The sequence below is a fragment of the Anolis sagrei genome, chromosome 11, assembly GCF_037176765.1.
Source record: "Anolis sagrei isolate rAnoSag1 chromosome 11, rAnoSag1.mat, whole genome shotgun sequence".
In the NCBI taxonomy this organism is placed as follows: Eukaryota; Metazoa; Chordata; class Lepidosauria; order Squamata; family Dactyloidae; genus Anolis; species Anolis sagrei.
In genome coordinates, this window is record NC_090031.1 from 9,720,001 (window position 1) to 9,745,938 (window position 25,938).

Sequence of the window (25,938 nt, forward strand, 5' to 3'; positions counted from 1 at the left end):
TATTATTACGCACACTCTAAACGTCTGGGGTCACTGGGGGTTGTGATGCTTTGCACTGCATTCTGGGAAATGTAGTTTAAGGCAGGGGCTTTTGTATTCTCAGCCACAAGGGACCTTGCCTTTCCAAACTACATTTTTAAGCTTTCTGTGTTCTCAGTCTCCTGCCCATTAACTTTAGGCCCTCCCACAGTGCCTTCCTTATGGTACTTAAGCCAAAGAAAAAGGACTGGTTTTTAAATAATAATAATAATAATAATAATAATAATAATAATAATAATAATAATATAAAATTGTATTTATACCCCGTCACCATCAACCCAAGGGACTCGGAGTGGCTTACATGAGGCCAAGCCCGACAACACATCAATAAAACATTTATTTGTCGTGTCAGAACAACCAGTCCATTATATTACATTTCTAATAGAACAAAGCAAACAAACAGACAAATACAAAATTTGTGAGTATGAGAGTTGATTCTAATATTGCATGTTTCTAATATTGCTTTGTATCTACGAATTTAACGAATTTTATCCGAAATATGAATTAAAAATGAAATTATGAACAAGCCTCGTGGAGACTTGTAAAAGACAATGTTGACATGTGTTGCAGGGCCATAGTTAGCTGGGATTTTCCTAGAGCACAATAGATAGGCATGCTTGCAAATTTGGGAGGTCAAGTTGCCACATTTTGTAGCAATGTTGGGTTGGGAGTAGGAATATATTCACTGTTGATGCAAGCTTTTGCCAGCTTTTGCTGAATATCAGAGAGGGATGGCAGAACAATTTTTTGGTAGGAGGCCTACCAAAAGAGCAGAGTTTCCAAGCAAATTTGTCAAATACCCCCTTTTTTTTCTCGTAAGCAAAAAGACATAACAGGGTGTGGTGATCCCAGTCTATCCGAGACAGGCAAATCCTATTTTCACCATTTCCTAGAAGGTCAATTCCTTAGGGCAGCTGAGAGTTGCATGTTCCTCCTGCCAAGTTCTGGTCCACCAAAGAGAGAGAGGGTACCGTTCCACTGTTCCTGTTGACGTCAAGCTCGTACAATCTTACAGTTGGTGAAAGTGCGGTTAAAAGACTCTTTCCTCTTCCGTCTTTCACCCTCTCGTGTCTCCTCCTCCTTCTGCCCTCTCTCTCTCTTTCCTCTGTTGTTTTTGTTGTTTTCCTCCTGATCACGGTCAGGGAGGGCCACTTCTGAAGGCCCAATTCTGCGAGGCACGGCAACGGTGGAGATTAGCAGCGGCGGCAGCTGTAACAGTGAGTGGACGGCAACTTGTCAGGGTTGGAGAGGGCATGGCATGTAGCTTTCACCCCCAAAGCTCCACAGGGCCATCACCGTGGCTGGTTGGACATTCAGGCAGAGGTTGTGTGTGTATTGATGTGACCGTTGTCTCCGAGGAGAGACAGAAATGAGCAAGAGCCAAAGGACAGGTTTTCCCCAATCCTGACAAAACATGACCCATAAGAGTCTGGAGGAAGTTGGCATAACAATAACCGCAAGTGAGAAGCAAGAGAGATAGAAAGACTCTTCAGCACCCTGGACAGCTTCCGTAGACTAGACTGCTGCTTCTAATAAAGACCATATCCAAAAGAAACTCTGTTGCGTGTGGACGGGCGACACTCCTCCCACCCAAAGGACCAGAGATGACACGGACACATAGATGGAGTAAAAATTGGCCACAACTTAATTTATTGATTACAGGAACAAAGGGTTGGCTGCCAGGCATGGGTTCTAGATCAAGATCGATCAGCCAATGCTGACCGAAACCTGATGAGTCCAGCTGGGGGCCCAATGGCACAATACCAGGCAACAAAACACGGCACCCCCTGTGAACCGCCAGATGATTCCCTCCCCGTCATATTATTAGTAGTATTATATATTACATTATAATATTACAAATCTTATATGTATATACAATATATTATATTATATTATATTATTAGCATAGTATTCAACATTCAATGCTGTTATGCATAGACAGGACAGACAATAGATAGAGCATCTTCGGCGTCCTGGAGGCTGTACTCAATTCTGGTCACAGTAGGGGAGGGACGGAAAACAGATCCAGGGCCCATGCCACATGCCAACCGTTGTGATGAATAGATAATGACCAACAACTGCAACACTGAACAAAAACATAAATGTGCAGGGTGGGTGGGAGGACAACCTAAAGCAGGCCTGGTGCCTGCCAGGCCCCTGTACAGCCTATTTAAGGCTGCTGGGCGAAGGGAGCAGCCGACCCCTAGCCAATACAAGGTGCTGGGTGGGGCTGACCGCTGATTGGCCCGCTGACCATGCGGCGGGAAACTTCCTGCCATGCAGGGGGCTTCTAGGAAGGAGAAGCCCCCTGCTTCCAACATGGCCGGTGGGAGGGCGCCCCCCATCGCAACAGGCCTTGCCTGGTAACTCGGCAATGAATAAACTAGGGATGGAGAATTATGTGCCTCTCCACAGACAGCTTAGATTTGAGTCCCTTTGGGGAGATAGAGCAGAATATTAATATATTATTATTATTATTATTATTATTACTATTATTATTATTATTATTATTACTATTATTATTATTATTACTATTACTATTATTATTACTATTATTAGATTGGGTTTTTCTAGGACCAATTTATTTAAACAGACCTCACTACCTCTGAGGATGCTTGCCATAGATGCAGGCGAAACGTCAGGAGAGAATACCTCTAGACCATGGCCATACAGCCCGAAAAAACCTACAACAACCCAGTCCTATTATCCATAGAACTCCATATCTCCAATGAGTTGATGTTCTTCCTATCAGATTCCTTCAGTGTTCAGCTTCAACAACCATACATAGAAATGGGAAACAGGACCATCCTAATTTGAATACCCAATTACATATCTTCAGGGTCTTGTCTAGTTCCTTCATGACTGAGCTTCCAAGTCCTGGTCTTCTGATTTCTTGACTGCCGTCGACCAGAAACAGCCACTTCTTCTTTGCAAGCAACATAAGGGTTTATATCAGTGGTTCTCAACCTGGGGTCCCCAGATGTTTTTTGGCCCACAACTCCCAGAAATCCCAGCCAGTTTACCAGCTGCTAGGATTTCTGGGAGTTGAAGGCCAAAACATCTGGGGATGTTGAGAACCACTGGTTTATATATGGTTGGAGCCTGGAATGAGAAACTAGACAAAATGCTGAAAGAAGTAGGCTTCAAGAAAGGATGAGCAGGACCAATCTGGAAGCCACAAACCTTGAGACCAAGACAAGAGCAGGGCTGTGGATGACAGGATGACTTGGAAGTCTCTCTTTCATGGATTAGTGGTTCTGGTGTCATCAAAGTTGACTCGCTGGCAGTTAACCTCAACCACTACATTGAAGAGGAAGCCCATATTTCCTACTCTGTAGTAATATTTGTCTATGACAATTAGTAGCCAATGAGAACCTTAGTCCACTTCCAACTTGTCTTAGGCCATTGAGCATCCATCAAAACAGGCAGTCATGAGGACTTCCGTGGTTTGACTCTGCTTTGTGTGCCGATGTGAGTGGTGTTTTGGAGAACCCCACACAAGGCTTTGACCGTTCACATTTTCCTTCTGAGCGCTTTCTTCCGAGTCCGTAACGTGTGATCACCACACCTTGTAGTGTCTTAGTGCTGGCATCGGATGTTGTGTTGTTGCATTCCTTGCTTTGTTTGGCCTTAAACTGAAAGCAAGTGAAGGACCTGCTTTCCCCCCCATGACAATGTTCTTAATACATACATAGAAATGTGTAATTAGGATCTGCAGAGTCCTTTCTTTCCTGGCTCCTGAAAATTGGTCCTGAAAATTGGGGTTATTCCTCTCGGTTTCCACACAGAGGAGAGATGAGGAACTGGTGCTCTCCTTCAAGGTTTTGGACTCCATCTCCTATTACACTATGTAGCACAATTTTTGTTCCTGGGTTTGAAATGTCATTTCCTAATTGGTTCTATCATAAAAATATGGAAAATGTTTATTATTACTTAGTTATTTTATTTACAGCATTTATAGTCTGCCCTTCTCACCCCAAAGGGGACTCAGGGCGAATCACAGAACACATATACCGGGATTGGCTGAGTGTCAGCTGCATTAAGATCACTCTGACCAAAAGGTCATGAGTTCGAAGCCAGCCCAGGTTGGAGTGGATTTCCAACCAATTGTGTGTAGCCTGTTGTCGACCTTTGCAACCCGAAAGACAGTTGCATCTGTCAAGTAGGAAAATTAGCTACCACCTTAAAGTGTGGGGAGGCTAAATTAACTAATTTATGAGGTCATAAAAAAGAGTCCAGCAAGCACTCCAGCAAAAGGCATGTGGGGAATGCGGAAGTACTTCATCAGTGTCGCAGATGGACGATGAAAGCGACAGTTCCCCTGGCGGCCAGAAAAAAAAAGTTAAATAGCCTCTGTCTATGTCTGTATATGTTGTATGTCAAAATTGGCATTGAATGTTTGCCATATATGTGTACACTGTAATCCGCCCTGAGTCCCCTGTGGGGTGAGAAGGGCGGAATATAAAAGCTGTAAATAAATAAATATACAGCAAACATTATTTATTTATTTATCTATTTATTTACAACATTTATATGCCACCCTTATCACCCCAAAGGGGACTCAGAGCAGCTTACAAGAGATATACACACACACACACACACACACACACACACACATACACACATACACATACATATACATACACATACACACACTTACAGTATATTACATTATTATATATATTCTATATTATTAGTAATATATAATATCGGTATTATATATTAATATACTGTACTATACCTTTATATTCTAATAATATTAGTAATATTACATGTAATATAAAATATATAATTATAATATATTATTATTAGTAATATTATATTGTATTACATTATAATATTACAAATATTATATCTATATACAATATATTATATTATTAGCATAGTATTCAACATTCAATGCTGTTATGCATAGACAGGACAGACAACAGATAGAGCATCTTCGGCGTCCTGGAGGCTGTACTCAATTCTGGTCACTGAGGGGTGCTGTCATTTTATTTATTTATTTATTTCCTATATTTATACCCCGCCCTTCTCCCCCCAAAGAGAGGCAACAGCAACGGCATTGTCTGTAGCCTCCATTGTCTTCATCCTCCATGTTGAAGATGTCAAGCTAAGGCATTCAACATCCAATGCTGTTATGCATAGACAGGACAGACAACAGATAAAGCATCTTCGGCGTCCTGGAGGCTGTACTCAATTCTGGTCACTGAGGGGTGCTGTCATTTTATTTATTTATTTATTTATTTCCTATATTTATACCCCGCCCTTCTCCCCCCAAAGAGAGGCAACAGCAACGGCATTGTCTGTAGCCTCCATTGTCTTCATCCTCCATGTTGAAGATGTCAAGCTAAGGCATTCAACATCCAGTGCTGTTATGCATAGACAGGACAGACAACAGATAGAGCATCTTCGGCGTCCTGGAGGCTGTACTCAATTCTGGTCACTGAGGGGTGCTGTCATTTTATTTATTTATTTATTTCCTATATTTATACCCCGCCCTTCTCCCCCCGAAGAGGGGCAACAGCAACGGCATTGTCTGTAGCCTCCATTGTCTTCATCCTCCATGTTGAAGAGCCCTATACGCAGACTTCCTCCTTTTTTTTGATCACTGGCATTTTTATGGTATTTCCTTTATGGTGTTATTAAACTACCTCCCCGCTTAAGCAGTACCTATTTATCTACTCACAGCTGTTTTCGATCTGCTAAGTGGGCAGTGAGCTAGGCCCCAATCCGGGCTTCGAATTACCAACCTTTCGATTGGTAAGATTTTTTGCAGCTGGTGTTAACCTTCTGTGCTAAAGCCCGGCCCAAACAAACAGCAAAAATTCAACTTAGTTTGTGGCAGCCACAATAACAAAGTTTCTGGAGTAGAACAGCTACTTTCAAAGTAAGGACCACACAATTAAACAGGAAATAACACTTTTGAACCAGGAACAGAACATTTTTCAAATTTTGTTACATAGTGTTATTTGTCCTGATAACTTGAGCATAGCTAAGTGACAGATGATGTTTGCCATGAAAACCTATCAGAGAAGCTGGTGCTCACTGATAGAATTAGAATGGTTAGCCTTGTGAAACTGTTTCAGGCCCAACCTTGGATGGAGAGGCCATTTGGCTTGAGTGGAGGGCTTATGGACTATTGCATACTGATGGCCACATTTGCTACTCTTTCCTTTTCTCCTCCTCCTGCTCCTTGCTTTTGAATCCAGTCCTAAAAAGAGCCACGATCAAGAAGAGCAAAAATGATCTCATCCATGCTGAAGAAGGGGAGGACCATTTCGCGGATGTTTGCTCCGTTGGTAAGTCAAACGTTGTTTGTCAGACAAATTGTTTACTGACTTGGTGCAACCAGACAACCTTATGGTGGCTGCACACTGCTTTGTGTGCTTTCCAACCTGTGAGCGCATGCATTTCATAGGGTTTTCTTAGGCAAGAGTCAAACAGAGGTGGTTCCTCTGCAATATAGACTTCAAACCGGCCCATATCTAACCTCTCTTTCCTACACAAGGTTCTAGAGTGAGTGGTGGCTTCTCAGCTCTAGGGTTTCTTGGATGAAGCCAATTATCTTGATCCTTCACAGCCTAGCTTTAGTCCTATTCATGGATTTTTATTTATTTCGTATCAAAAGCATTGCATAAATTAGTTTTGTTTATATATTTTTTGTCATGTCAGGAGCGACCTGAGAAACTGCAAGTCGCTTCTGGTGTGAGAGAATCGCCTGGATGATTTGATGTTTTATCATCCTTGTGGGAGGCTTCCCTCATGTCCCCGCATGAGGAGCTGGAGCGGATAGAGGGAGCTCATCCGCCTCTCCCCGGATTCGACCTGCAACCTGTCGGTCTTCAGTCCTACCGGCACAGGGGTTTAACCCACTGCACCACCGGGGGCTCATAAATTAGTATAAAACCTATAAAAATAGAAGGAGTGCAGGTGGCTAAATATCTTTTGACCAAAAACGGGCAACAGCAACAGCATTGTCTGTAGCCTCCAATAATTCCTCCTCTGTACATGAGGCAGGACATAATGGACAAGCATACAGATGCGGAGTTGTCTGTTCTGCTCCATAGTCACACAAGGTGTGGGATTCTTTTAGGTCGTGCCATTTTGCCAGGTTGTCTTTTGATTGCCCACTCCATTTCTGAGTCTGTTCAGGGACTTCCAAGTTGTCCATTCTTGGTTTGCCCCAGGAGGAAGACCCTCATGGGGGGGGGGGGTCATCCAGTTGCAGTTTCCTGGTTTAGCTGCCCAGAGGGATACCCTTGCTGTTGCTGGGGGGACGCCAAGAGGAGTGGTAGTTCTCCTAAAGCTTTTCCTTGATTTGAGTCTACTGGGAGGAGGCTGGTAGCCATGTAGTGGGTGGCTTCCACAGGGTTCAACCTTATTTCTCTCACATTTAGCAGCAACATCCCGGGGGGGGGGGGGGGGGGAATGCCAGCTAGCTTGTAGAGTTTGTCAACAGGTGTAGGTTTAAGACATCCTGTGATTATTCTGCATGATTCGTTCAATGCTATGTTCACCTGTTTTGTGTGGGCAGACCTATGCCAAACAGGGCAGGCATACTCGGCAGCTTAGTAAGACAAAGCCAGGGCTGATGTTCCTACTAATTTGTTCACGGAATGGAGATGACTTTGGTTACCTTGGTGGATGACTTCTCTTTAGGCGTGGGCAATCCATGGTTCTAAATGGTTCTAACGTACTTACAAAACTAAAGTTCTGGTGGTGAAAATTTCAGAACTCTAACAAAACTTCCAAAATTTAATTATTATTTCATTATTGGTGATTTTAATGACAGAACCAATTAGGAACTGCCATTTATTATGAAATTTTGAGAGTTTTGTTAGAGTTCTGCAATTTTCACCACCAGAACTTTAGTTTTGTAAGTACTTTAGAACCATTTAGAACCATGGATTGCCCAAGCCTACTTCTCTTGGATCTTTCACCAGCTTTTGATACCATCAATCATAGTATCATTCTGGGTCGGCTCTCCAGAATGAGTCAAAGCAGTGCCCCACTGGAAGATTATACCCAGATGGTGATACTGGGGGATTCTTGCTCAGACCCCTAGCTATTGACCTGTGGGGTCCTGCAAGGTTCCATCCTTAACCCCCATGCTTTTCAACATTTACATGAAACTGCTGGGTCACCTGGAGTTTTGGAGTTGGGTGCCATCTCTACACTGATGACACACAACTCTGCTACTCTTTTCCACCTCAGTCCAAAGAAACTCACCAGATCCTGGACTGGTGCCTGGCAGCTGTGATGGACTGGATGAAGGCTAACAAGCTGAGGTTAAATCCAGACAAGATGGAGGCCGGTAGGCTGATAGGAATTTTTGGTGTAGAAGTCCAAAACACTTGGAGGGTAAGGTTTGCCCATGCCTTTTTTATAGCATTCAGCCATGGCAATTAAAGCTTGTTAGCACCGTGGCGCAGCTGGCTGGGAGTCAGCTGCATTAAGATCACTACTGACCAAAAGCCAGCCTGGGTCGGAGTGAGCTTCCGACCAATTTTGTATAGCTGGCTGTCGACCTTTGCCGCCGATAGACAGTTGCATCTGTCAAGTAGGAAATTTAGGTAACGCGTATGCAGAGAGGCTAATTTAACTAATGTATGATGCCATAAATATCTCCAGCAAGCATGCAAAGAATGAGGAAGTACTTCATCAGTGTCATAATGGATGGCGAAGCAACAGCTCCCCTGGTGGCCAGTACCCTCATCAAAAATAAAAAAGCTGGAATGTTAAATAGCCTCTGTGGGTCTGTCTATATATGTTGTGTGTATATGGCATTGAATGTTTGCCGTGTATATGTACTTTGTAATCCACCATGAGTCCCCTGCAGGGTGAGAAGGGCGGAATATAAATATTGTAAATAACTAAATAAAATAAATAAAGTAGGGGTATCAATCTGCACTAATACTATAGCGTAGAAGCATCCCGAATCAATGAAGCCATAGTGGATGTGGCCTCCTATGCTCATCTGCTCTGGGTTTTAGTCCAACCTCAAAGGAGCTTCCCAAGATCCCTATCCTCTAGTTCATTTAGTTTTTTGGCTGGTTCCATCACAATTCACACTAAAACCCAAACCAGATTCACTCAGCTCTCCGGGAGACAGAAGGATAGGCAAATCAGGCCATAACACTCCCTCCTACACGGATATATTTTTGGGAGGTGGAATCATGTGTGGTTAGAAAACTCCAGTACATTCTGGAACTCAAATGAAATCCTCTGCCATCTGCACCAGCCAGATTCAAAGGATGCAGGGATTCCCAGCCTGGGGAAAGATCAAGTTTTACCAGCCTTTGTTTTGCAAATGACAGGAAAGCAGCGAAGCCCTGCTCCTGGGTAACAGTAGGCTCGGATGTTGGAGGAACATCATTAGTTCAATTGGGAAAGGCATGTACCCTTCAGTAGACATCTTGGACGCTTTGGGTTTATATGCAGTGACTCTACCTTTCGCTCTTCGAATTCTTCTAGGGTCTCCGTTTGCCCGGGCCAGCTTGAAGAGCGGCAAAAATGAGAGCTCCTCCTACTTCCGTAGGAAAGAGAAGATGTTTCGGTTCTTCATCCGGCGCATGGTGAAAGCCCAGGGCTTCTACTGGATGGTCCTCTGTGTGGTGGCCCTCAACACGTTGTGTGTCGCCATTGTGCATTATGACCAGCCGGAGGGGCTCACCACCGCACTGTGTAAGTACGGTTTTTGGTTGTATCAACCATAATAGGAAGAATGAAGTAAAATATTTATTATGATATTTCTCCAGCTACAGTTGAAGATGAAACGTTAGGAGAAAATTCTACTAGAACATAGCCATACAGCCTGGAAACCACACAACTGTTGGCATTTAGCGCGGAAGTTTTGCACAGGCTTGGTAGAAATCATGGACTCTGGAGACTTCTGGTTACAAAGCAGGTTCAATTTACTTAGAGCAGTTCAAAATACATCCATTTCAGTAAGCGACTAGACATGAAGTATACAATAGGCAGGACAAAGGAAGTGGAAGTGTAAATAGTTCTGCAGCTGCTTGGCAGATATCAGATACTCCCTAATTTTTCTCACAACTCAGCTCTGAGAGCATCTCAGGGCTACTATCTCACAGCCTCGAACATAAACATACATCACAGCATTACAATCTTGTGGCATCCATATTATAACTACATGAAATTACATTTAAAATACATTACATACTTCAACATATTCTGACAACAACATCCCACTAAAATGTTATTGTTGTCGTTACTTTTGTTAGTATTATTATGTTTAATGTGTTGTCAAAGACTTTCATGGCCAGAATCACTGGGTTGCTGTGAGTTTTCCAGGGTGTATGGCTATGTTCCAGAAGCATTCTCTGACGTTTCACCAAATCTATGGCAGGCATCCTCAGAAGTCGTGAGTTCTGTTGGAAACTGGGCAAGTGGGGTACTTATCCCTGTGGAATAATGTCCAGAGTGGGAGAAAGAACTTTTGACTGTTGGAATCAAGTGTGAATGTTGTAATTGTCCACCTTGATTGGCACTGAATAGCAAAGTCTGGCTGCTTCCTGCCTGGGGGAATCCTTTGTTGGGAATTGTTTGCTGGCCCTGATTGTTTACTTTGTGGAATTCTCCTGTTTTTAGTGTTGTTCTTTCTTTGCTGTTCTGATTTTAGAGTTTTTAAAATGTTGTTCATTGTTATGGTTTCTTCCTTTCTGTTGAAAAAGTCCTCCTCCTTATGGATTTCAATAGCTTCTTTTTGTCGTCTGACATGGTGGTTGTTAGAGTGGTCCGGCATTTCTGTGTTCTCAAATAATATGCTATGTACAGGTTGGTTCATCAGGTACTTTGCTATAGCTAACTTCTCTGGTTGAATTTTTTAAAAAATGAAATTCCCCAAAACACCGTGGATTAGTGAAATGTTCTGAAATTTGGATGGCTCCCCCGGTGGTGCAGTGGGTTAAAGCGCTGAGCTGCTGAGTTTGTTGACCGAAAGGTCGCAGGTTCGAATCTGGGGAGCGGTGTAAGCTTCCGCTGTTAGGCCCAGATTCTGCCAAGCTAGCAGTTCGAAAACTTAGGCGATCCCTCGTAGTCCAAGGATGATGGTCCTCCAAGTTCGGTGTCCTGGGGGTGGGTTCGTAGGTGGCTGTGGAGACCTATTCTTGACCTGCATCTTCTCCCACAGTGAGGGCATTGGTTTCTTGGTGGGAGGCGGTCTCGGTCGGGGTTGGCTTGACGCGCCTTCCTCTTGGCACATTTCTCTCTTCCACCCTCCATTCGTGCATGTTCAAATTCTGCAGCACTGCTGGTCACAGCTGACCTCCAGCTGGAGTGCACAAGAGCCAGGGCTTCCCAGTTCTCAGTGTCTATGTCAGAGTATTTAAGGTTGGCTTTGAGCCCATCTTTAAATCTCTTTTCCTGTCCACCACAATTCCGTTTTCCGTTCTTGAGTTTGGAGTAGAGCAACTGCTTTGGGAGACGGTGGTCGGGCATCCGGACAACGTGGCCAGTCCAGTGGAGTTGATGGTGGAGGACCATTACTTCGATGCTGGTGGTCTTTGCTTCTTCCAGCACGCTCTTTGTCCGCCTGTCTTCCCAAGAAATTTGCAGGATTTTCCGGAGGCAGCGCTGATGGAATCGTTCCAGGAGTTGCATGTGACGCCTGTAGACAGTCCACGTTTCGCAGGCATATAGCAGGGTTGGGAGGACATTAGCTTTATAGACAAGCACCTTGGTATCCCTACGGATGTCCCGGTCCTCAAACATTCTCTGCTTCATTTGGAAAAATGCTGCACTCGCAGAGCTCAGGTGGTGTTGTATTTCGGTGTCAATGTTGACTTTGGTGGAGAGGTGGCTGCCCACTTACATTTGCATGTTTTCGAACTGCTACCTTGGCAGTTCAAAAACATGCAAATGTGAGTAGAACAATAGGTACCGCTCCGACGGGAAGGTAATGGCACTCCATACAGTCATGCCGGCCACATGAACTTGGAGGTGTCTACGCACAACGTCGGCTCTTCGGCTTAGAAATGGAGATGAGCACCACACCCCAGAGTCGGACACGACTGGACTTAATGTCAGGGGAAAGCCTTTACCTTTACCTAACAGTGTTAAATGTGTTCTACCACTGTATCAAGTTTCACTCCAATAGCTTTAAAATGAGGGAGAAATGAGCCCCTGAAGTTTCCCCAATTATAATAATTATTCGCACATGCAATTTCTGTAATTAAATAGCAACGAAATTTCGTTACTTTTGCTTTTCAATTTTTCCCAAACTATATTTTAGAAACACTTTAGAAACGAAGCTCCAGCACCTCCAGTTTTGTAATGACCTTTGAACCGTTTTGAATGGCTTGCACATCCCTAATTTATAAACATAACAACAACAACAATAACCAGAAACCTTCAAACCCTTTTCTCTTTTGTGCCACCGAAGCAGAAATGGGAGGCCAATCTACCTGACTCTGGCCAGTTTCTTCTGCTGTTCTGCGATCAAGCTGTGAGGACAGACCGTGGGAGATGCTCCACTTTGAATCTCCATCCTTCCCTTTTCCACCTGGGGCGAAGTGGCTAAGTAATGCCATTGGTCTTCCGCTGTCTCCCGCCGCAGCCGCAAAAAGGGAGCCATTAGGAGAAGGCTTCGCTGGCACAGAAAGGCATTCAGTGGCGTGTTCAAAGGAGAGAACTTTATGAGGAGATATTCATCTCCCAGCTGGTGTCGGAAAGAATGTTCTTGTTAATTACAAATTGAGTGAAAAATTAGACGGGATGTGTGCAGCAGAGGAAGAAGGGGGGAAAGGCCCATTATTATCACAAAGCAGGGTAAAGGCAGAGAAATAATTCGCTAGTGCTGATGCGGAAAGGAAGAGGAGAGAGAGGGGAGGAGGGTTACAGGTGTTGCGACTGTGCCCTGATAGCACCCTGAAATGGAAACGGAAACCGAGGCAGCATGAAAGTCACATTCTGAAAGCAAGACAACGTTCACAAAGAGAAAGTCAACTTAGGTTGATTTTTTTTGGACTAAATATTCATAGTCTTATAGGATATGCACAATCACACAGCTAACTTGTGACATTGTAATGGACTAATAGAATAGAACCAGGGGCGGCTCGTCCATTACGCGAAGTAAGCGGTTGCAGAACACTTTTTTTTGCCAGGGGTGCAGAGGCGCCTCTGTAAATGCCCCTCAACCCCCACTTGAGGAGCGCCCCCTCAGCTCACAACAGCCCTAGCAGTCCGGGGGGAGCCTCGGCTTTCTTGCCTCGCTGCCGAGCAATCCTCTTCCCAAAGGGGCCGGGCCCTTGAGCCTCGCCTAGCCCCTCTCATTCCTGCTCCACCCGGCCACCGGGTGCACGAGCAGAGCCGGCGCTCAATCGTTCTCCACGTTCGATCCCTTCCCCATGACCAGCTCCCTTTCCCGATCCTCCGGCGCTCCACTCGCCTCCTCTCCTCTCCCCAATCCGCGGATGGACCAAGGGGCGGAGCCACCGCGCCTGGCCCACTTCGAGTCCAGAGGCGTGTCTGAAGACCTCAGCGTGCACACCAAAAGTCGCCTCTTCTCCTGACTTTCTCTTCAGCCATTGGGACCAAGAGAGAGAGATTGAGAGAGAGCCCCTCCGGCTGGAGGTATCTCCCACCTCCGCTCCCTCCTTTGTTTTTGCGCCTACCTTCAGGAAAGGTGGGCATCTCCACCTCTCTCTCTCTCTCTTGGTCCCAATGGCTGAGGAGAAAGTCAGGAGAAGAGGTGACTTTTGGTGCACATGCCGGGGTCTTCAGGCATGCCTCCGGACCCAAAGCGGGCCAGGCAAGGGAGCAAGTGCGGCAAGTGTAGTTACTGGGATGTATAGTTCACCTACAATCAAATAGCATTCTGAACTCCACCAATAATGGAACTGAACCAAATATGGCACACAGAACTCCCACGACGAACAGAAAATATATATCAATGATTGGTTGGGCAGGGGGCGCCAAAATACTGTTTGCTTACCATTGAAAATTGCCTACGGCTGCCTCTGAATAGAACCCTTGGGAAGGTGCTGCCGCCATAGCATCAAATGCATGGCCCTCAATGACTGAGGTATCCAGCACCAGTTTTGCTGGAAACTAGGGTTTTGCGCTGAACCATTTTTCCATAACGGGAAGACCCCTCCCGGTACGAAAATCACCTCAAGACGAAAGCAAGTAGAAGCAGATCCTGGCTTTCTCCCATGAATCGTTATAAAGCTTTTTCAGATCCCAAAACTGAAAGGAAAGCATTTTTCTTGACCTTCCCACCAGATAACGGTTTGTTATCTCTCTGTAGCTGAGCTGATCGTCTCAGCTTCTGAAGACTCTGCCTCCGTTTACTAAAACTCTGCTTTCTGTCCAAGCTTTCATTATCTTCTCCCTCAATCAACATGCAGTTTATTGAAGAATATATGTAGGCAAAGCAGTAAAATGAGTAAAGTTCCCAAAACAAAGGCTAGTCCATGTCAAAAAAAGATCCATTGGAACAGCAATCCATGAAACATGGCAGAATGAAAAATCCAATACACAAATCAGGAGCTTGGCAAAAACTTGGTGCCTGAAAGTAAGAACACTTGAAAGCAAGACCTTCCAACGTTGACCCAACTGAGGCAACTCTTTCCCATGGATTAATATAAAACTTTCCCAAATCCCAAAACCAAAAGGAAAGCATTTCTCTTGAACTTCCCACCAGATAAAGGTTTCTTATCCCTCTTTTGCTGTGAACAAACTGATTTTCTTTGTGCCCAAGCACTCTGTCTCTGTTTACAAAAGGCTTACTTTCTGTCTACACTCTCAATAACTTGACTCTCATTAACTCCTGCACCTGACAAATCATGTTCAGATAGTTGGTCTGAGAAAGGCCTCTCTCAGGAATGTGGCCTTGTGAATCTTCCTGAAGCAGCTCAGGCAAAGCCTCATCCCCAGGCCCATCATCAGGAACATCATCCTCATTCCCGTCATGGACATCAACATGAACATCAGACACAATCACCGGATGACATACAACGTTAAATAATAATAATAAGGATTGAAGAGAAACAACTTGAAACGCTGACATGATATGAGGATTTAAAGCTCGAATTGCAAAGACTCTGGCACAAGCCAGTCAAGGTGGTCCCAGTGATGATTGACACACTGGGTGCAGTGCCTAAAGACCTTGGCCTGCACTGCGCAGTGGGTTAAAGCCCTGTGCCGGCAGGACTGAAGACCAACAGGTCGCAGGTTCAAATCCGGGGAGAGGCGGATGAGCTCCCTCTATCAGCTCCAGCTCTTCATGCGGGGACATGAGAGAAGCCTCCCACAAGGATGATAAAAACATCAAATCATCCAGGCGTCCCCTTGGCAATGTCCTTGCAGACAGCCAATTCTCTCACACCAGAAGCAACTTGCTCCTGACACGACAAAAAAAACCAAACTTGAACACAATCGGCACTGACAAGATTACTGTCCGTCAGCTGCAAAAGGCCACCTTACTGGGATCTGCATGCATTATTCGCCGATACATCACATAGTCCTAGACACTTGGGAAGTGTCCAACGTGTGATCCAATACAACAGCCAGCAGAGTGTCTGCTGTGGACTCATCTTGTTGTGTTTCAAATAATAATAGTAATAAAACTTTATTTATACCCTGCCACCATCTCCCCAAGGGGACTAGGGGCGGCTTACATGAGGCCAAGCCCTACAATACAGTACAGCAATGCTACTAAAAACATATAATGACAATAAAAGAAAATAAAAGATAAAATACAAAAAACAATATAAAAGCACATCAAACAATATAAAATCACAATTAAACACAGAAAATAAAAAATAAAATAATAACAGAAAATAAATTTGCAATGCTATTTATTAGGGGGAAAAACAGTCTTTCCTTTTGTGTTTTGGTAGAAAATGCATAGGTATGTGGGTGAACTTGTTGTTGTTGTTCATTCATTCAGTCGTCTCCGACTCTTCGTGACCTCATGGACCAGCTCACGCCAGAGCTCCCTGTCGGCCGTCACCACCCCCAGCTCCTTCAAGGATGCCTTCAATCCATCTTGCCCTTGGTCGGCCCCTCTTCCTTTTACCTTCCACTTTCCCCAGCATAATTGTCTTCTCTAGGCTTTGCTGAACTACAATTCCCAAAATCATGAGTCAGTCCTCCCTAAACCTGACCAGTATTCAAAGTTGACCATATTAGGTCTGTGTGCCAAGTTTGGTTCAATTCCATCATTGGTGGAGTTCAGAATGCTCTTTGATTGTAGATGAACTATAAATCCCACAACTACAACTCCCAAATGACAAAATCAATCCCCTCACAACCCAACCAGTATTCAAATTTGAGCGTATTGGGTATTCGTGCCAAATTTGGTCCAGTGAATGAAAATACATCCTGCATATCAGATATTTACATTACGATTCATAACAGTAGGAAAATTATGACGTTATGAAGTAGCAACAAAAATAATGTTATGGTTGAGGGGTCACCACAACATGAGGAACTGTTTTCAGGGGTCATGGCATCGAGAAGATTGAGAACCACTGTTCTACTGTTGCGTAGCTCATACACTTTAGAAGTTTCACCAAATGTTTGGCCAATAGGAAACATTGGCTTGGAAATACCTTAGAGGAAGGCAGGATACAAAATTAATAAGCAAGCAAGCAAATGTCAATCGGCGTGTTGCAGAGGAACAGATGTTAGTCAACTGGTGCATTGCAGAAGGTGCTGGGTTTTGCTACGGGACATCTATCCGCTCTGCTTGGTCTGTTTGTCGATTCCCTTCCATCATGTTTGGGCATCTTTGGAGGGTTCGACTGACAGTTCCTTCCTTGAGCATCATACCCTTTAAAGCAGTGTTTCTCAACTTGGGGGTCAGGACCCCTGAGGGGGTGTCAGAGGGGTCGCCAAAGACCATCAGAAAACAGTATTTTTCTGTTGGTTGTGGGGGTTCAGCATGGGAAGCTTGGCCCAATTCTCTCGTTGGTGGGGTTCAGAATGCACTGTGATTATAGGTGAACTATAAATCCCAGCAACTACAGCTCCCAAATGTCAAGCTCTATTTTCCCCAAACTCCACCACTGTTCATATTTGGGCATATTGAGTATTTGCGCCAATATTTTGTCCAGATCCATCATTGTTTGAGCCCACAGTGCTCTCTGGAGGTTGGTGAACTATAACTCCCAAACGCAAAGCCAATACCCATCAATTCCTTCCAGTATTTTCTGTAGGTCATGTGTGCCAAGGTTGGTTCAATTCCATTGTTGGTGGAGTTCAGAATGCTCTTTGATTGTAGGGGAACTATAAATACCAGAAACTACAACTCCCAAGTGACAGTAGTAGTAGTAGCAGTAGTAGTAATTTTATTGATTAACCGTTAGGCCATATCACAATAAGAAACAGAACAACAAGTCAAGACCTTATCACACTCCACTTAGTAAGTTAAAGTACGACACTTATAACAATACAGTAAATAAATATGATAAAACGTGATAAAATTGATAAACTTATCAAGCTGAGTATATACATCATATTTCATTATCACCCCAACAATTTTCCCCAATCAGCCATGTTCATGTAGGTGAACTATAAATCCCAAAATCTACAACTCCCAAATGACAAAATCAATCCCCCCAACCCCACATATTGGGTATTTGTACCCAATTTGGTTCTAGTGAATGAAAATACATCCTGCATGTCAGATATTGACATGACGATTCATAACAGTAGCAAAATTACAGTTATGAAGTAGCAATGAAAATAATGTTATGGGGTCACCACAACATCAGGAACTGTATAAAGGGGTCACTGCATTAGGAAGGCTGATAAACACTGCTTTAAAGCCAGAGTTCCTCAGTGTTGCACATTCCAGATGTTTTGGATTACAACTCCCATCACACCCCGAGTAGGAGCTGGCACTAATGGGAGTCACAGTGCAACAGATCTGGAGGGGATGTCAGGCTTTATTTTATTTTGTATCAAAAGCATTGCATAAATTAGTACAAAACCGATAAAAATAGCAGGAGCGCAGGTGGCTAAATATATTTTGACCAAAAACGGGCAACAGCAACGGCATTGTCTGTAGCCTCTAACAATTCTTCCTCTGTACATGAGGCAGGGCACAATGGACAAGCATCCAGATGTGGAGTTGTCTGTTCTGCTCCGCAGTCACACAAGGTGTGGGATTCTTTTAGGTCGTGCCATTTTGCCAGGTTGTCTTTTGATCTGCCCACTCCACTTCTGAGTCTGTTCAGGGATTTCCAAGTTGCCCATTCTTGGTTTGCCCCTGGAGGGAGACCCTCTCGCGTGGGGGGGGGGGGACATCTAGTTGGGATTTCTTGGTTTAGCTGCCCAGAGGGAGACTCTTCCTTTTGCTAGGGGGTGCCAAGAGGAGTGGTAGTTCTCATAAAGCTTCCCCTTGATTTGAGTCTATTGGGAGGAGGCTGGTAGCCATGTCATGGGTGGCTTTCACAGGGTTCAACCTTATTTCTCTCACATTTAGCAGCAAAAAACCCTCTAAAATTACAACAGCACAACAACAGAGAGGAAACAAACAAGGACATCTAATCACCTCTCAACAAAAGTTTGCTCCAGGCACTGTCAGGGCATTATATGCTAATTAAGGTGGTCAGTTGAAACATTCACACCTAGCTCCAGCAGACAAGAGTCCTTTGTCCCACCCTGGTCATTCCACAGATATATAAACCCTTTTTCCTAGTTCCAACAGACCTCACTACCTCTGAGGATGCTTGCCATAGATGCAGGCGAAACATCAGGAGAGAATGCCTCTAGACCATGGCCATATAGCCTGAAAAAACCTACAACAACCCAAAGAACCTTTCGATGCTTTCCTTCCCAGATAGGAAGTTATACCCCTCACCTGCTCAATAAATTGACATCAATGCGTATTGCGTACAGGGCAGTTGGTGTGGTTTGTTCCAAAAAGCACAAAACTGGTTCTTTTGGGGCCGGTCTGCAGGCTTTTAGAGGGACATGAAACAAACTCCCATTTTTTTCTTCATTCTTTCAGCCTCAGCAGCTCCTCTTTTAACAAACGCTCCAAACAGTTGGAAGCATCAAGCTGGAAAAAGCTAATCAGAGCGTTTCAACAAATAGAAAGTGGAAAAAATATACAAAGGAGACAAAGTGAAAGAGTGATCGTGTGTTTGGGGAGGGGTGTCAATGCAAGCCCCACAGGCTCTCAGCAGCCTCAAAGTTAATTTGTAAGGTAATTAAATTCTCCCCAGAGGAAGAGCTGCAATTGAATTAGAGGGACCCCAAGCGGGCCGAGGGTGTTGCCAATCCTTTGAGCCAAAACCCGGGACATGCACCAAAGGCTAAACGTCCTGAGTCCAATTACAAAAAACGGTCCACGAAGTTGCCGAATTAGAGGTGTCTGGGGCTACTAAGATGCTTTGCTATTGTTGAAGGCTTTCATGGCTGGAATCACTGCCATGTTGTGAGTTTTCCAGGCTGTATGGCCATCTGGCAACCAAAATCGGTTCCCACAGACTACTACGGCCCCCAACAAAGACCAATAAAGATCAAACTTGGCACACAGAGGCCCCATGACCCGCTTTATGTCCTGGTGAGGTTTGGGGGAGGACGGACCAATGACTGATCAAGACCAAACTTGGCACACAGAGCCTCCATGACCCATTCTACATCCTGGTGCAGTTTCAAGGAGGATGGCCCATAGAATATGGGACGAAGTACCTCCACTCACTTCCCAAGACCACTGCAACCATCTTCCAATGACTGATCAAGACCAAACTTGGCACACAGAGACCCCATGACCCATTCTACATCCTGGTGCAGTTTGGAGGAGCATGGACCATAGAATATGGGACTTGAAGTACCTCCACTCACTTCTCGAGACCACTGCAACCATCTTCCAATGACTGATCAAGACCAAACTTGGCACACAGAGCCCCCATGACCCATTCTACATCCTGGTGCAGTTTGGAGGAGCATGGACCATAGAATATGGGACTTGAAGTACCTCCACTCACTTCCCAAGACCACTGCAACCATCTTCCAATGACTGATCAAGACCAAACTTGGCACACAGAGCCCCCATGACCCATTCTACATCCTGTTGCAGTTTGGAGGAGCATGGACCATAGAATATGGGACTTGAAGTACTGATCAAGACCAAACTTGGCACACAGAGCCCCCATGACCCATTCTACATCCTGGTGCAGTTTGGAGGAGGATGGACCATGGACAATAGGACTTGAAGTACCTCCACTCACTTCCCGAGACCACTGCAACCATCTTCCAATGACTGATCAAGACCAAACTTGGCACACAGAGCCCCCATGACCCATTCTACATCCTGGTACAGTTTGAAGGAGGATGGACCATGGATGATGGGACTTGAAGTACCTTCACTCACTTCTGAGACCACTGCAACCCTCTTCCAATGACTGATCAAGACCAAACTTGGCACACAGAGCCCCCATGAGCAATTCTACATCCTCGTGCAGTTTCGAGGAGAATGGCCCACGGATTATGAGACTTGAACTACCTCCAATCACTTCCCAAGACTGCTGCGACCCTCATTCAATTATTGATCAAGACCAAACTTGGCAGACAGAGCCCTCGTGACCTGGACTGGGGGTCCTTGGGGGTCTCTTCCAACTCTACGATTCTATGATTCTATGGCGGAAGGGGCTGGACTGGGTGGCCCATGAGGTCTCTTCCAACTCAATGATTCTATGGCGGAAAGGGCTGGACTAGGTGGCCCTTGGGGTTCTCTTCCAACTCTATAATTCTATGGTGGAAGAGGCTGGACTCGGTGGCCCTTGGGGGTCTCTTCCAACTCTATGATTCTATGGTGGAAGGGGCTGGACTGGGTAGCCCTTGGGGGTCTATTCCAACTCTATGATTCTATTACGCCGTTGTTCTTCAGGGATTAAGGGTGTGACCAGTGGTGCTGGACATCTTTGGGGTCCCCAATACATCTCCAAAAAATGCTAAGGTTTGAAGCTTGGTGCAACTGTAATGCAGAACCCTTGGGGCTGAATCTCGTTCCTTGACCCAGATGGAGAAGACCTACAGAATCAATGGGGTGCTGTTCCCTTCAGCAGTAGATTAAGTGCCGTATTCTTGTTAAGACAAAGCACTGGGTTTAGTCGTTAAATGGGCGCAACCAGCGGAGCACATCTTCAGCCAGGCGCTGTGCGTCTACCGTGTGCAATTAATGTCTGGAGGGTGCCGTGTTTGTCTTTGAAGTTGCAGCCTGCTTCTCCCGGTGGATATTCAATATGCAGAGCAGCAAACGCTTCAAAACAAGCACGCTTATTTATGTTGGCTGAATATATTAGAGATGCGCTTTGTAGAAGAAGGGAGGCAGTCTGAAAGGAGGCGTTTCAAGTCTCGTTCTCTTCCAGGGAGGCACTAGAGGCTTCGTTACACCGTCCCAACACGTTGGACTACAAGACCCATCACATTTGGGGTTGGTGGAGGATTGGGTTTGTTCTCCAGCACTGCTAGAAATCTCCAGGTTGGGACGGCAGCGTCGTAACGCCCTCTCACCTTCAGATCTTGCATGACAGCCTTGCAATGGAATTGCTTACTTACTTAGGCAATCCCTCGTAGCCGAAGGATGATGGTCCTCCAAGTGTGATGTCTTGGCGGTAGGTTCGTAAGTGGCTGTGGAGCCCTATTCTTAATCTGTGTGTTCTCTCGCAGGGTTGGCTTCACGTGCCTTCCTCTTGGCACGTTTCTCCCTTTCACCCTCCATTCATGCTTCTTTGAATTCTGCAGCACTGCTGGTCACAGCTGACCTCCAGCTAGAGCCCTCAAGGGCCATGGCTTTCCAGTTCTCGGTGTCTATGCCAGAGTTTTTAAAGTTGGCTTTGAGCCCATATTTAAATCTCTTTTCCTGACCACCAACCTTCCATTTTCCGTTATTGAGTTCGGAGCAGAGCAACTGCTTTGGGAGACGATGGATGGCCATCCGGACAATGTGACCGCTTCAGCAGAGTTGATGGCGGAGGACCATTGCTTCAGTGCTGGTGATCTTCGCTTCTTCCAGCACGCTGACATTTGTCCACATGTCTTCCCAAGAGATTTGCAGGATTTTCCGGTGCCAGCGCTGATGGAATCGTTCCAGGAGTTGCACGTGACGTCTGTAGACAGTCCACGTCTCGCAGGCATATAGCAGGGTTGGGAGGACTTGACGCGCCTTCCTCTTGGCACGTTTCTCTCTTTCACCCTCCATTCTTGCCTCTTCGAACTCTGCAGCACTCCTGGTCACAGCTGACCTCCAGTTAAAGCGCTCAAGGGCCAGGGCTTCCCAGTTCTCAGCGTCTATGTCTCAAAGTTGACTTTGAGTCCATCTTTGAATCTCTTTTCCTATCCTCCAACATTACATTTTCCATTCTCTTTCAGTCAGAATTGGGTTTTTGCCACTTTCATGTCTTCTAGTGCTTTTTCTCTCTCTTTTCTACTTTTTTTTTTGGCCCTCTTATTTGCTGTATTTATATTCTTTTTATATTATAATAGTACTCTTAACTCATGTTACTATTAAGTTTGATGAATATGTTAAAAGTTTTGATTTAAAATTTGATTCAAAGTATTTCCTGATAATAATAATAATAATAATAATAATAATAATAATAATGGTTGGGAACCTCTGCTTTAAATATTATCTAGTTTCTGATCATAGACAATGGCTTGACACGCCTTCCTCTTGACATGTTTCTCCCTTTCTCCCTCCATTCGTACCTCTTTGATTTCTGCAGCACTGCTAGTCACAGCTGACCTCCAGTTAGAGCGCTCAAGGGCCCGGGTTTCCCAGTTCCCAGTTTTTGAGATTGGCTTTAAGCACATCTTTATATCTCTTTTCCTGTCCACCAACATTATATTAGGAGTATAGTAACTGCTTTGGGAGACAATGATCAGGCATTCAGATAACATGGCCACCAGATTTGCAATGGAATTAATCTGTCGGTGATTGACAAACGAAGAGCTGCTAACTGCCTAATTTGAATGTATTGGGCAAAGCGGGACGAGTGTGGTCTTTTTTTTTATGAGGACAATCCATTTAAACTAAAAAAAAAATTAGATTAAATGATTTGTCGCCCGCCCTCCCTCTGTCTTGTCTGCTTCTCTTCCACTCGTATTAGAAAATGCTTCTTCTAGGATTAGACTAAATTGAATCTAGAGATGGCCAAACAACACAGAATTGCATGTCTTCTCATTACCATGGCTGGCGGGTATCAGGTGGAATTTTGATCCATCACCTGAAAGGGAGAATGATGGCTAGCGATGGATGCATCTTGACCAACGTGTCTTCCTCGACTGGACAACAACAGTATCTTCAGAGAGCCATTGTCACAAAGGTCACCCAGTCTAGTCCCTGCCAATCTCGGCCTTCTCCTTTCCAACCTAAACACCCCCAGGTCCTCAAGCCATTCCTTAGAGCAGTGTTTCTCAACCTGGGGGTTGGGACCCCTGGGGGGGGGTGTCAGAGGGGTCGCCAAAGACCATCAGAAAACATAGTATTTTCTGTTGGTTATTGGGATTCCGTATGTTGGTCGAGTTCAGAATGCTCTTTGATTGTAGGTGAACTATAAATCCCAACAACTACAACTCCCAAATTTCAAGGTCTATTTTCCCCAGACTCCACCAGTGTTCACATTTGGGCATATTGAGTATTCGTGCCAAGTTTGGTCCAGATCCATCATTGTATGAATCCACAGCACTCCTCTGGATGTAGGTGAACTACAACTCCCAAACTCAAGGTCAGTACTCACAAAACCCTTCCAGTGCTTTCTGTTGGTCATGGGAGTTCTGTGTGCCAAGTTTGGTTTAACTCCATCACTGGTGGAGTTCAGGATGATCTTTGATTGTAGGGGAACTATAAATCCCAGCAACTACAACACCCAAACTCAAGGTCAATGCCCACCAAAACCTTCCAGTGTTTTCTGTTGGTCATGGGAGTTCTGTGTGCTCTTTGATCCAAGGCTGAACTATAAATCCCAGCAACAACAACTCCCAAATTACAAAATCAATCCTCCCCATTCTGGTCACCCTTCTCTGGACATGTTCCTGCTTTACCATCTTGAATTGTGTTGCCAAGAACTGGACACAACATTATTCCAAGTGATGTCTGATCAGAAGAAAATGGGTCTATGACTTCCCTTGATCCAGACCACTGGTCCCCAATGTTTTTTTCAACCAGGGACCACTCTCCAACATTAGTACCAAAAGGATTGTTGTTGTTTATTTCTTCAGTCGTTTCCGACTTTTCGTGACTTCATGGACCAGCCCACGCCAGAGCTCCCTGTCAGCTGTGGCCACCCCACCTCCTTCAAGATCAAGCCAGTCACTTCAAGGATGCCATCCATCCATCTTGCCCTTGGTCGGCCCCTCTTTCCCCAGCAACCTTGTCCAGAAAATACTAGAAGGGTTTGGTGGGTAGTGTCCTTTGGTTTTGGGAGTTGTAGTTCACCTACATCCAGAGAGCACTGTGGACTCAAACAATGATGGATCTGGACCATACTCGACATGAATACTCAATATGCCCAAATGTGAACACTGGTGGAGTCTGGGGAAAACAGAATCTTGACATTTGGGAGTTGTAGTTGCTGGGATTTATAGTTCACCTACAATCATAGAGCATTCTGAACCCCACCAACGATAGAATTGGGCCAAACCTCCCATACAGAACCCCCATGGGGGCCACAGCAACGCATAACAGGGGACAGCTAGTCTATATAAATAAAAATGTAGTGTTAGTTTGTGGGATTAACATAACTCAAAATGCACTGGACGAATTGTCGCCAAATTTGGCCACAAGACACCTACTAACCGAATGAGCGGCCATCATGCAAAAAATTTGATTTTGTCATTTGGGAGTTGTAGTTGCTGGGATTTATAGTACAGCTACAAAGAGCATTCTGAACTCCACCAATGATGGAATTGAACCAAACATGGCACACAGGACTCTCATGACCAACAGAAAACACTAGAAGGGTTTAGTGGGCATTGACCTTGAGTTTGGGAGTTGTAGTTCACATACATCAAGAGAGCACGGTGGACTGAAACGATGATGGATCTGGACCAAACTTGGCACGAATATTCCATATGCTCAAATATGAACACAGATGGAGTTTGGGGGAAATAGACTTTGACATTTGGGAGTTGTAGTTCCTGGATTTATAGTTCACTTACAATCAAAGAGTATTCTGAACTCAACCAACGATAGATTTGGGGCAAACTTGCCACACTGAACCCCCATGACAGAAAATACTTAAGGCTAATGAGTCCAACTCCCTTCACCAGGACAAGAAAATGTAATCAAAGCCCACCTGACAGAGAGCCATCCAGCCATAGATATAGATAGATATGATTCACACAGAGAGAGATATAGTATCATAGATTTGAAAGAGACCCTTAAAGAAGGACAATGATATCTTGCATGTTCTAGAGTAGGCAAACCGGACACTCTCCACATCAACACTGACAAAGAAACAGCAAGAAATACTGTTTACCCACAAGCAGAAAGACATTACATATATTAGAAACCAACACTTTCTCATTACTTTATTTTCCAGATCACCAGACTGGGCCACAGCAACACCTGCCAGGGGACAGCTAGTATAAAATATACAAATCTACAAACATGAAAACAGAATTAAGTATCATTCCCAGAATGTGGCAGAGGCTCCTTCTTTGGAGGCTTTTAAGCAGAGGCTGGATGGCCATCTGCTGAGGGTGCTTTGAATGTGATTTTTCCTGCTTCTTGACAGGTGGTTGGACTGGATGGTCCACGAGGTCTCTTCCAACTCTATCATTCTATGACTCTGTGAGTCTATTATTCGTCCAAAGATGGGGAATCCAGGCTCTTCCGTTTGCAATGAATAATACCGAAAGGGATTTCTGGCAAGGTCTCCATCTCCAGAGATAGCAAAGATGTGACAGGTTTGCATC

At 44.8% G+C, this 25,938-nt stretch overlaps 1 protein-coding gene across 9 annotated transcripts in view; it reads left to right on the forward strand.

Moving 5' to 3' along the window:
- Positions 1–25,938, forward strand: part of CACNA1B (calcium voltage-gated channel subunit alpha1 B) — a 353,504-nt gene that overhangs the window by 188,894 nt on the left and 138,672 nt on the right. For 6 of the 9 annotated variants that reach the window (XM_067471871.1, XM_067471870.1, XM_067471872.1 and 3 more), the window contains exons 10-12: positions 1,182–1,256; positions 6,252–6,341; positions 9,517–9,726. In XM_067471871.1, the coding sequence (XP_067327972.1) occupies positions 1,182–1,256; positions 6,252–6,341; positions 9,517–9,726 (375 nt within the window). The remainder of the gene's footprint in view (positions 1–1,181; positions 1,257–6,251; positions 6,342–9,516; positions 9,727–25,938) is intronic. The other 3 variants (XM_067471874.1, XM_067471878.1, XM_067471875.1) reach the window with 1 other exon arrangement.